We start from the raw sequence: 12826 nt of genomic DNA, 5'->3' as shown, positions 1-12826 counted from the left end.
GAAAATTTTCTTTAATGCAAACAAGAAAAGAAAATCTTTGTATAAGCTTTGTCCAGAATATGTGGATAGTGACCAATGGCGTGAACTTGTCAAATTTTGGAAGTCTAAGGAAGGAAGGGTAAGCTCTCTGTCATTTAGTTGGACTATATGTGCTGCTGTTAAGTAGTGCATTGACATTATATTTTAATTATAATAGGAAGTAAGTGAGAAGAACAAAATAAGTCGTACAAAGGTGAAGACAACTCATACAGCAGGGACAAAGAGTTTTGCTCGTTGGGCTGAGGACCTTGTGAGTATATATTTTTTTCTAACTTTTCACAGCCTTTTCTTTACATATCAACGCACTTCTGGTTTTGCAGCGTCAAGAGGACCCTGAGAAGAAACAACCACATAGAGCGAAGGTTTACTTAGCGACTCACAGAAAACCAAAAAAGGCCAAAGATAAAGATAAGTTTGTGGTACGTTATACATTCAATTTTTACACAATCAAGTCAACACGGAATACAACAAGTACAATATGCTTTATTCTTCTCTTTCAGGTTGAGTTGGAAAAGGTAATTGATGAACAACCAGAGTTGGCACAAAGTGACCAGGGAAGAGTTGCATGGAAAGGTGATGCCTTGCACAAAGTTTTGGGGAATGAAAAGCCTGGAAAAGTACATGGAATGGGCTTGCTTCCTGTTCCTAACCAAGTTTATGGTCGAAAACCTCGTTATCTCAAGAACATCAATATGACCACAACAAATGGTTCATCACATGATGAAGAGGCTGATGCTAGGGAGGAAATAGCAAAGCTAAAGCAACGCATAGAACAGCAAGACCAAATCATTGATGCATTAAGAAACAAAGATGAAGTGTGTGGGACGAACAAAATGGCAACGGTAAATATGTTTTTTGTTGCATTCATACAAGTATTTTACTGAAACATGTTTAATTTCTATTGTAGGAAAATTTCCAAACCGTAGGTAATGGTGAATCTCATCCAGAAGTACTACATAATAATAAAAGAAAGGTACTGTCAATATATTCGACATGTTTTGGTTCATTTTCATCTCTATTTATAAATATTTCATTTTGCAGAGAGTTCATGCCAATGGACCTGATGCAAAACACATAGTGGTCAATCCCAGAGATACAACAATGGTAAATTTGTTTATTTATTAGTACACTTTATAACTTTCTATAAACGAATGCCTCTTCACGTAAAATGCAGAATAAAACTAACCCACATCAACATGGCACACACAAAGATAATGACATTCTGTCGGGCAAACAAGTTAGAATCTTCTCATTACTCATGGTATAAATGATACACTATACTTATTAATTTATTTATATTGTTGTACAGAAGCATCATCTTGAAAATGAGGGTTGCAATAAATTCTCATATCAAGTACCATCATCACCAGCCCATGCTGTTTTTGATAGAGAGGTAATGGTTATCTCTTGAGAAATCTGCTTGCTAAGCATTGATAGGAAACAATTTTTCGTAGGAATGATGAATGAATGAGTTTTTGCATTTTAAGTTTGATTTGCATGGAATGGACTCTCCTAATGTTAGAAAATGATGTCGGCACATGTAATATTTGATGAATAAAATGCACTGTGAACTTTACATTGCAAGATCACAATGATAAATCATTTTTTCCTCTTATGTTTCTCTGTAGATGAGAAAGAGCAGGGAGAATATGGATGGAAATTTGACTAGAGTACACAAACAAAGCACTCAAGACAAGTCTGTAGTCCATGTGTCCTCTAAGCAGAAACGTAGTCCTTCCATGGAGGTAACAAAAATAGTGTGTTTATACTAGATTCGTGTTCACAAAATTGATTTTGATTAGTGCCAATTATAATTTGAACCTTTTTTAGGTTGGCACAAAAGTGATTCTGAAGTCTTCAATATTTCCAAACAAAAGGCATGTGGCACATGCTAGCATTTTGGGTTGTAGTTCAAAAAAAATGGTTGGTGGCGTTGAGCTAGGTCGGCGGTTCATAGAAGTGCAAGTTGATCAACCTATTGAGGAATGTGAGCACTTGGTAAGGGAAAGGGAAAATTGTATGACAATTGGCGATGCTTTCACCTCTGGATTAACAATTGCTTGGCCTTCAGCTTGTGTATGTCAATATTTAACTTCTTGAGTTTTGTTAAATTATATTTGCATTATACTTAATGTAGTTGTGACTGTTTTTCCCCAGATTGACAGGTTCAATGGTTGAGTTGATTCGGATGCTTCTGCTCATGAGGAATCAAGATGCAAATATGACATATTCATGCAAGAAAGATCCGAGGGGCACATTCTAGTGAACATGAATAGGGGTGTCACATGGTTTCAGTTATAGGAAATCTTTCGCATACTATAGTTTACATTAATGGGTTGAGAAATGTATTTTATTTTTGCTACAATATGGATCTTCTATATGTTCATTGTTATAAATGCTATGGAATGGCAAGAACCTTATTGATATTTTATATCATTTTTCTTGTGCATATGCTAGCTTTATGTCCATGGTCCTTTTATATAGTATACACTGTGTATCCATGTCATATTGCTTATCGATTTTCACTATGAGGAAGTATAAAAACAAAAAACTATATTTATACAATATTTCATACAAATTTTTTGCAGTACCACATTGGACTAATTATGCTGTGTTACTATAGTTAGGAAAAGGTGTTACTGTGTTTGCTACCAATCACCACTAGAGATGTTACAATATGTACAAAATTATGTTACTACTGTGTTGCTATAGTAAAGAAATCGTGTTGCTGGAATATCAAAACGCGTTACAAAGCCCTATTGTAATTACTGCCAATGATTACTAATTGTGTTGCAGTTTTGTTAAAACATGTTACTAACGATGTTGCTACACTAGGAAAAACATGTTACAAAGTGTGTGCCTATAGTTCTAAAAAGGTGTTACCAAGGCCTTCGGTAACACATATGGCTTGTGTTGCAGCAATACAACTGTAACACCTGTAAATACATATAGGAACAATGTTTATGTGCTACAATAGACACCACCTAGTAACATAGCCTACAGGAACACATACAAAAACGTGTTACTGCGCGCTTCAGTAACACAATATCTAAGCTGTAGTAGCACATCAACGTGTTACAAGAGACCAATCCTGTAGTAGTGCTACCGGATAATCAACTGTGTCATGAGGGACTCATTGAGGCTACTTTGTATGTGGCTAGTCCATTAGCACTAGTACTAGCAGAAATGTATCATCGAACATGTTGGGAACCTAACCATTTGAATGGCTTCATATCTCACCATGGTTGTTTGCTAATTTTCCATACATATTTATCTGGTTCTTTATTATGGTCTCCTCTGTCTATGTGGTTGCTACCTATCTTATGTGCTCATATATATGCCAGACAAGAGAATCACTGGTTAGAAGTGCGGATGAATCAACATGATGAAGTGGTATATGTAAAGGGAGAGAAAATATGGACAACGTTATTCACAAAAGTGCAAGTGTTGGTGATGTATTTACTCTGTCTCCCTATGGTGAATGCTAGTGTCCTATTGCATCCTAAGGTACCTTCTACATATTGGTAAGCATTCATTCTTTTGTGGGGCACTTCAACTTTCCATAATCAATGAACAGAATGCCATCACATCTGTATATCAAAAGTTTGTCAACCTATTTCATGCTTTGGTAGGTACGCACAATAATATAACAAGTTTGATTATGTGCACTAGTCGTCAACCCGTGCTACTGCACGGGTTGGCTATTTTGCAAAATACCCAAAATACTTGAAGCCACTATTAGAATTTGCAAATTGATAGTTTCAATAGAGTCGTCTCCACCAATTTTGTTTCCATTTTTTACCTCGTTCTTAAGTAGTTTTCTTTTTTGTCTTCATATATCAGTACAACATTTAAAATTAAGAAAGCTTGAATGCTGTGAGCTTGTGTAAATTTGATTAATTTATAAGCTAAATGTGTGAAGCAGATCACAGTAAATTAGGAAGTAAACATTATCGCAATTGTGGCGCATTGCCTCACTCCCTTTCTCAATTCGTCTCCAAATGTGTCTTCTGAGTCATCCATTGGTAACAATTCAATACTCTTATTTGTTGAGATCTTTATGAACATAACATATGATATGGCAATCATGTATTTATTTTCTCTTCCAAACTTATCCGGTTCCTGTGAGGCCTTAATTTTGTGAACTCTCTTACATGAATTTGATCATGAGGTATTAAGAGATATGAGCATTATCAATGTCATTTATTCAGATGACTCTTGGAACGGAACTTAAAGTGTAATATGAGTTACGTACCAAATGTATAATAAAGCTTTTTCTTAGTCAAACATAACGAAATAACTAACAAAGATGATATGTTAACCGGATCGTGCAACAAATTTGACAATGAGCGCAATATGTCATTGCAATATTTGACTATATTTGAGCATGTACATTGAATGTTGCAGGCAATATAGCTATCATATGTGTTAGCAGAAACATATACTTAAGTATACACCAAGATATATTACAGCAGGTTGAGAATACCTAAATTAGAAGGCCACACAGTATATAAAACTGAGTTAATAGGAATAAAATATATAGCCGCATACTTTAAGCAGTAAAAATTACGGACTGAACACATGCATCATTTAGTAGAAGAAAACAATTCTAGGACGGAAGGAAAGAAGAGAGGCATAACAGTATTATGAAAGGAAAAATCAAGATGCCCACTTTACAACTGGATATTTTAGATCATCTTTAGAATTATTATCCCAAATATTTGATCCTTCTGCTGCCAAATGTCAAAATTAAAGCCACCTCCAATGATATCACTAATTGAAAACATCTAACTGAAAACCAAATATCAAAGCAGAAGGGTCAAGTTATAAATGCCATACAATTTTTATGAAATACTAGACTATTTAGTCGACATCCGTTAGAACTTACCTCATATTTGCTATTAGGTGCCATCCTATGCAAAGTGGATAGATAAGCTAAAGCAGGAAGGCAGTGGTCGTACTGAACCATTGTTTGCAACTATATGGAAGTACATGTGACGATCGATCCAGTGCGAGCCAAAGAAGCACGAACAAGAGAGCGCAGACCCTGCTGTACATAATCGATGCAACATCATCCATCATGTAGTTGGTGGTCTGGGCCTTGGGTGTGTAGCACGATGGAAAGACATACGGCAGCAAATAAGAGGACATGGAGATGGATAGTTGTTGAGCCCAAGGTACGCGGACAGTAGCAACTCGAGCTTATGATCGTACTCAGCACATATGTATTCTTATTCCACATATAATAGTGCCATTGTTCTGTTCGTTGACTTGTACACACCTATAAATTTCCTTTTAAAGTTCATTATTGGTAAATATAAATATTTCAAATCAAAAGAATATCAGCAGAACTGAGAGTCAAAAAATTACTGTAAGGCAAACTTCTTTTTGGGTGGACTAAAATCAGGAAGTCCAACATATGAGAAGCAGTAGCTTCAAAGATAACGATAATATTAATTAGTAGGTCAATGATATTCATGAACTCAAATCTATGCACCATGACCGGCCTACTACAACTACATAACTATTTATTGATTTTATTATATTTGACTGAAATATGTATATACCCAACATGAGAGAAAACTGAACATATACTGATAGCCTAATAGGTTTCCAACTATAACTAAGTCAATATTACCTTTTCCAACTATGCCAGATTGCCCAATGCATCTCGACAATTTTCTGTTCAAGTTATAAAATCAATCGAAGAACTCAGCATTAAAGTAGTTGACCTAACATGAAGTACTTGGAGAGAAATTATATGCCTGAAAATTATCTAAAGCTTATAATTAAAGGATACAGAGCTACTTTCCCGATGTATCAATGTTCCATCCGATTTGATTAAAATGACTTTGATGCACCTCCTTTTACACATCAGATTGATAGTGGCAACCATCTGATCTACTGGTATAAAGGTGTGACCTGCAACAATATCTAATTGTATCCAGGACGTGAACAACCTTGCCGCCAGTCGACAGTTGGCTGCAGTTTTTGCTTAGCAGCGTGACCAATAGTGGCAACCACCTGATCTACTTCAAACGGTTGTTGGGACACCTCCTGCACTGCATCTACTACCGTGAAATAAATTCATTAACTAAAGATGTTTGACTGATGCTTGTACAGATCTTGGAAGGTAGGGAGATTCGAAGGGTAAAAGGTTACGGCAAAATGTGTGCTCCCACTTGAGAAGATGCAGAACACCATTCTGGTTCCCCCTCATTCCCTAGAGTGCATGATTTAGTCATGAACTGTGTTAATAGATGGACATCTACAATAGGTTCTGTGATCACATATTCAAAGATAGTGGATTACTTGCCTGCACTTTGAGGATATGAGTGACAAACTACAGCGCATCAATCCTCCATCTGATTTGATTCAAATGACTTGAATACACCTCCTTCTACGCTTAAGATTGATCGGGACATCCTGGATTGCAGTTTGGTCGGGACATGGCAGCCAAGGGGATTGATAGGAACTTTTCCTCAAGGAAGATGGGTTGATGCGTAGTTGGAGTAGTGGAGATTGCCAAGGTCGTGGAAGAAGGGGATTGGAAGAGGCTAGTTGGATTGGATGGAGGAGAAAGACGACATGATTAGGTGGAGCAGCGCTAGGTTTATTGAGTTGTTGGATTGGATCGGCCTAGGAAGGATACCTGATCGGGAGATGCATTCTTTTTTTCTTTCTAAAGATGCCTTAATGTGGGAAAACTACCAAGGACTCTTGAGGCACCGCATCCGACGGTGGAAAATAATTAATTTGAAGACCAGACGGTCATTTTTCTTAGTTTTTGAAGATCAACGTGGAGCCTCGTATGGTGCCTCCAATTAGTAAATATAAGATTTTTTACGAAAGACAAATTTTTTAGCATACCAGATATGTACACTATTCATTGATGAGCTCCACTTTGTGAGTACGTGCGCGTGGTTTGTGCATGTGTCTATGTCTCCAAAAAAATATTGATTCTTCTTAGCAATATGCATTATTAGTATAACACTACGGAAACACTAGGACCAATAAGTTAAAGGGAACCCAAAATAGTTAACTCACTTTCTTATCCCCTAATTGTGTGTTCCTGACCCTTTTACTCTGTTTAGCGACAAAACTATCCAAATTACCCTATCAAAGAAACTTTGTTTGAGCTCTTATCCCTTTTCAACATTTTAATGATTGTACATGGTGGGGCCCAACCAATATTGGTGTGCTACACTGCTTAGCTGACAGGTCGAGGTGTATTCATCCCCGACACATCCAAAGAGTAGGAGAACTGGCCAGCTGAGGGGATCTGTATCACATTTGTTTCCAACCTGCAGCAAGCTAGGTAAGTAGCATTCTCTAAATCTAGAAATTGACCACTGCCAGGCAGTTTATTTTTCATAAGTGATTTATATATTGTATATTTTTTATTCTAATATGCGATAAATCTTAGATTATCTGCATGTTTAACAAATAATTTGTATGTCCGGGATTAAGAAAAAACGACGATGCCTTGGCATAAACTATTTTCATGTACTTACGACATTTAATATATTACGAACTTCCTGTATTTCTCAAAATCATGCCTAATGGCGTATAATATATGTTTTGGTGGATTTATGATATTTTAGTACTTTTGCATGTGCAAAAATTTAGATAAATGATGGCATATCGAGTTATACATGTCACTGTTTAAATTGTTCATTTGTTGTATTTGACAACAGAACTAGGTATATGGCCTTTTTATACAAAACGCTTATAATGAAATTTATTGCAATTGTAACCATTGAATCTATGAGGTCTTACTTTGTTTTTAGTAATACATGTTATCTCCATCGTAGTTCCAATATTCAGATGTTTATACACTACTAGGAAAAGGCCTACTAATGGCGCACTGGTTTTGCCTACTAATGGCGCATTACCAGTGCGCCAATAGTATCACGCCACTAGAATTTTTTACTAATGGCGCACCACTGGTGCGCCATTAGAATCTGGTATTCTAATGGCGCACCACGTAGTGCGCCATTAGTATTGCCCATAGTGCGCCACTATTATCTGCTATACTTATAGCGCACCACATGGTAGTGCGCCATTAGTAACAATTTTTTTAATTTTTTTTTGTTTTTTCTTAATCTCAGGTCACTATTTCACATATGAGATATTCAACACATATATATACAACAAGCATCCATATAACAATCATATCCAACACACAAGTTTCATCATATATACATACATAGCCAACACATAGTTCCGTCGTTACATATTACAAAAGTTTCACATTGTTCATCCAACACCGTTATCCATCAATTCACAAAAGTTTCACATTGATACAAAATAAAAACACAAATGGAAAAGAAGCACTCCATCCACGCAAGCTTCCGTCAATTAAATCAAATCTGCAAAATGATAAACAAGAAGTTAGAAGAAGAAAAAGAAGAAGACTAGAAGAATACTAGAAGAAGAAGAACACTAGAAGAAGAATAAGAAGAGTTTTGGAAAAGAAGAAGAATAAGAAGAAGACTATAAGCTTATTATGTAAATTGATCATTTTGTGCTAACATAAGTTATTTTGGAGCTAACCTATAGGAAACTAAGCATATAAGCTCTAAGTTAGTATATTAGAGCCAACTTAGGTAAAATGAAGCTAACCTATGTCATTTTGGAAAAGAAGAAGAATAAGAAAAATACTATAAGCTTATTATGTAAACTTGATCATTTTGTGCTAACATAAGTTATTTTGGAGCTAACCTATAGGAAACTAAGCATATAAGCTCTTAGTTAGTATATTAGAGCCAACTTAGGTAAAATGAAGCTAACCTATGTCATTTTGAAAAAGAAGAAGAATAAGAAAAAGACTATAAGCTTATTATGTAAACTTGATCATTTTGTGCTAACATAAGTTATTTTGGAGCTAACCTATAGAAAACTAAGCATATAAGATCTTAGTTAGTATATTAGAGCCAACTTAGGTAAAATGAAGCTAACCTATATCATTTTGGAAAAGAAGAAGAATAAGAAAAAGACTATAAGCTTATTATGTAAACTTGATCATTTTGTGCTAACATAAGTTATTTTGGAGCTAACCTATAGGAAACTAAGCATATAAGCTCTAAGTTAGTATATTAGAGCCAACTTAGGTAAAAATGAAGCTAACCTATAGGAAACTAAGCATATTAGAGATAACATAGGTAACTAAGTATATATATATCATTTTGGATAGCTAACCTATAGGAGATCTGACATACCTGACAAAGTTCAGTTCTCATGCATTGTTCTTCTCCTTCTTCTCCTTCCTCTCCCTGATGCGCCTAGAGCGGCGAGGCGGTGGAGGCAGTGGAGGCAGTGTGATGTAGTCTTCTACCACAATTGGCGTGGTCATGTCGCCCAGCTGTGGGATCACCGGCGCCACCACCGATGCGTGGTCATTGTCAGGCACCACCACCATCGCGAGGCCACCTTCAGGCAGGACCATCGCTAGGTCATCCTCAGCCACCTCCATCTCTTGCCCATGGTCAGCCACCACCATCTCTTGCCCTTGGTCAGCCACCACCAGCGCTAGGTCATCCTCAGCCTGATGCCCATCGTCATCCTGCAGCTCCTCATCCTCACTCTGCTCCTCTTCTCCCGCACTCCAGTCCGGATCATCCTTCTTGTTGTCTATGCTGCTGCCAGAATCGCTGCTGCTTTCGCTACAGCCAGAATCGCTGCTGCTTTCGCTACAGCCATAGTCGCTGCTGCTTTGGCTGTAGCCAGTGTCGCTGCTGCTGCTCCCATTACCTGTCCAAAATGCAACAATGACCGTTAACAATCGATGTGAGACAAAGCCAAATGTAGAGGAATAAGAAGAGGCAGAACGTACCGGCATCATCATCGGCAGCGTAGCGCATGCGACACATAGTCTTGTTGAACACCTTCACGATGAGCATGTTGGCGTCGTCGTCGTACCTGAAGAGAAGGAAGTACCCCAGCTGCAGGTCGTAGGCACGGTAGAACTTCTCCCACCCACGAGACAAGTACATGTGGCCCTTCTTGATCACCAACTGCACATCCCACTGCCTGCGAAACCCGCTGCCGGCCTGTCGCAGCTTCACATTATTTGGCGGATCTTCACCCATCAGCATGTTCATAAAACTGTCAGGCAGCCTCTGCAGTTTGGGACAATGAGTGATGTAGCAAACAACAGATATCATAATGAGATGGGTGAAGGGGAGATCTCTCGTTTTATATACCTGCGTCATGGATGATACTGAAGCCTCAAGTATGATAGTGAAGAACTCGGAAGCATCCAACTCGTACTGCGGTGTCGCAGATCGGCGGTGGCTGCTTCCCGCCATCTCTGATAAGCAGCAGAAGAGACCAATTAGTACCCATGCATGATAACAGGCATTAGTCGCAAGTACCCCATATGTCCTATTTTTAGCAAAGTAATGCTAAAATTCACGGAAAATTTCAGCATTACCTTTGCTGAAAATAGGACATATGGAGTACCCGAATTTGCCGGAACGGAAGTTAATCGACATTCCGGCAAACTCAAGGGCCTCTCGGGGTACCTACAACATCATCACAAGTACCACTTGATCTGCACTTCTCTATATTATATGATGTACTGAAGAACTTGAGCAAAAAAAGATAAATAGGAACATATTTCTCACCTTGAAGGTGTTGCTGCTGCTGCACTGTCTGAACTTCACTTCCTTTACCTCCTCAGAAACCTGAAATATGCAGATGTTAGAAAGGTTAATGAACCAACAGATGCCCTAATGGAAGTAATAACAACATGACAGCAAACAACCAACAAATTATCTTGCCCTCTACCTGCAAAATTAAGAACAGTTCAGTCAGTTTCAGAGGAAATTTGCATCTTGGAATAAGATAACAGCTGATTTTGTAATGATCCTGCTACACCTCTATCATCAAACAGAGTCCATATTAAGAACATGTCAGTTTGAGAGAAAATGTGCATCTTGAAATAAGATAGCAGCACATTTTGTCATGATCCTGCTACACCTCCCCATCAGCATGTTGCTACTACATACATGATACGTGATAGGTGTGTGCTCAAGAAAAATGGAGATAAAGACAAGTTGATAGTGCCATCAGCCGGGCCGGGTTAGTGGGATGATGCACCCGAAAGGCAACCATCCATGCTTTGCCCCTTGTAGCATGTTTTAAGATAAGAAAAGAAAGCAGTATACCCTCTAAAGAGCTAGTATTGGGCCCCAAATAGGTTCAGTCTCAGCGAGCTCTATCCACAAAACCTAACTTCAATTTTGTAGCACAAAAAGGTGCTGCCGTCCAAAAGGCTTTCCATCGGTGGAGAGCCAACTAGATTTTGGTACTGTGTCAGCCATCTTGGCAAGCAGAATCTAGTTCCTGATAGCCTTTCTGGGAAGTGCCATATAATGTGCTGCATGGCAAATATGTTTAAGCAGACGCAGCATATCAGCCACTGGTCCATTGACAAGTAGACTGGTATTTTCGACAGTTGTGAGAAATCTTTTGGTTTTCTAGTGTTCTGGCTTGGAAGTTGCACCTACCACTATTTTCTGCAGATCACATTCTTAATGGAGGGCTATGGTTGTGCACTCAAAAGTTGTTGGAAAGAAAATACCCCGTATTTTAGTGCATTATATATATAGTACACAAAAGTAGGCAAAGTTTCTGTGAAAATATAAATGCAAGGAAAAAACAAGCAGCCAAAACAGCAATTAGCAAAAGTGATAGTGGTACTGAATTTAAGTGTGTGGTAATTCCTAGAAAATAGACGGTCAAACTCAAGCTAGCAATGTTGCTGCCGAGCATGTGGGCTAGCTGCTGATGTACTAGGGTTAATTTGGTCGTCCTACGTCACAGCTCAAAGTTGTGGGCCCTGGAGCTGATATTTTAGCAATGGTGGCTTCAGTGTGTGGTGCAGTGGCAGCCACTCCTCCTTCCCCCTTCAAATAATGTTGGTCTTATTCTTATCTTCACCCTGTTTTTAACACACTATATATTACTGCTTTCCACCACTCTTTTTATCACCAGTTAATGCCTTTGCCATGCACAATGCCAATAGCTTTGCACTATATTATCACAGTGTTTTCATCTTCTTCCAAAACCACACTATGGCACTGAAAATTAAGCTAGACAGGCTCCATGTCCTCATCATCTTAGCTTCACAACAAACAAGTAGTACAAATAGAAAGACTGAATAGAAAGACTGAATGAAAATGCATCATCATCTTACCTGGCTGTTTACTGCTGCTGCTGCGCTGCAGGGGCGGAGGAAGGGGCGCCGCCGGTGGAGAGGGCGAGGCCGAGGACGGCGTGGGGCTTGAGGGCCTGCGGCCTGGTGAGGCCGACGAGGTGGTCGTCCCCGACGCCGGCGGAGCTAGGGTTCGGGGAGACGGCGGGCGGCGCTGAGGGGACGGGGCGGTTGAGAGGGGGTAGGGGGAGGTCGCGGGAGAAGAGAGGAGGAGGCGGGCGGGGGCGCAGCTTCGGGGCTCGGCTCGGGGACGGCGAAGGAGGCGAGGGGGCGGCGAGGGGGACGGCGAACACGGGGGGGCAGCGGGTGAGATCGATGAGGCAGGGGAGAGATTAGAGAGATTGGGGATTTAATTAGTGTACGACTATTCTAATGGCGCACCACCATCTCGTGCGCCATAAGTACGACTATTCTAATGGCGCACCAGCGCTCGGTGCGCCATTAGAATTTTGTTTTAATCTAGCCCACTAGCCCTATCTACAACCTAACCCTATCTACAACAGAACCCACCCACTAGCCCGACTGGTCAGCACGCAGCACACACACCAGGAGGTCCTGGGTTTGATT

General features: G+C 39.2%; 1 protein-coding gene across 1 annotated transcript; it reads left to right on the top strand.

Annotated features, from left to right (window-relative positions):
* The first annotated feature begins 611 nt into the window (after positions 1-611).
* Positions 612-12417, top strand: LOC123084308 (uncharacterized). The gene is made up of 8 exons (XM_044505979.1): positions 612-881; positions 947-1012; positions 1081-1143; positions 1349-1432; positions 1668-1784; positions 1870-2037; positions 2197-2204; positions 12273-12417. The coding sequence occupies exons 1-8, from the start codon at positions 666-668 to the stop codon at positions 12415-12417; spliced, it is 867 nt and encodes a 288-aa protein (XP_044361914.1). The 5' UTR covers positions 612-665.
* Positions 12418-12826: the final 409 nt, after the last annotated feature.

Source organism: Triticum aestivum, chromosome 4A (genome assembly GCF_018294505.1).
Source record: "Triticum aestivum cultivar Chinese Spring chromosome 4A, IWGSC CS RefSeq v2.1, whole genome shotgun sequence".
NCBI lineage: Eukaryota > Viridiplantae > Streptophyta > Magnoliopsida > Poales > Poaceae > Triticum > Triticum aestivum.
The sequence above is the reverse complement of the archived record's forward strand: the minus strand, read 5'-3'. Positions and strand labels throughout refer to the sequence as shown.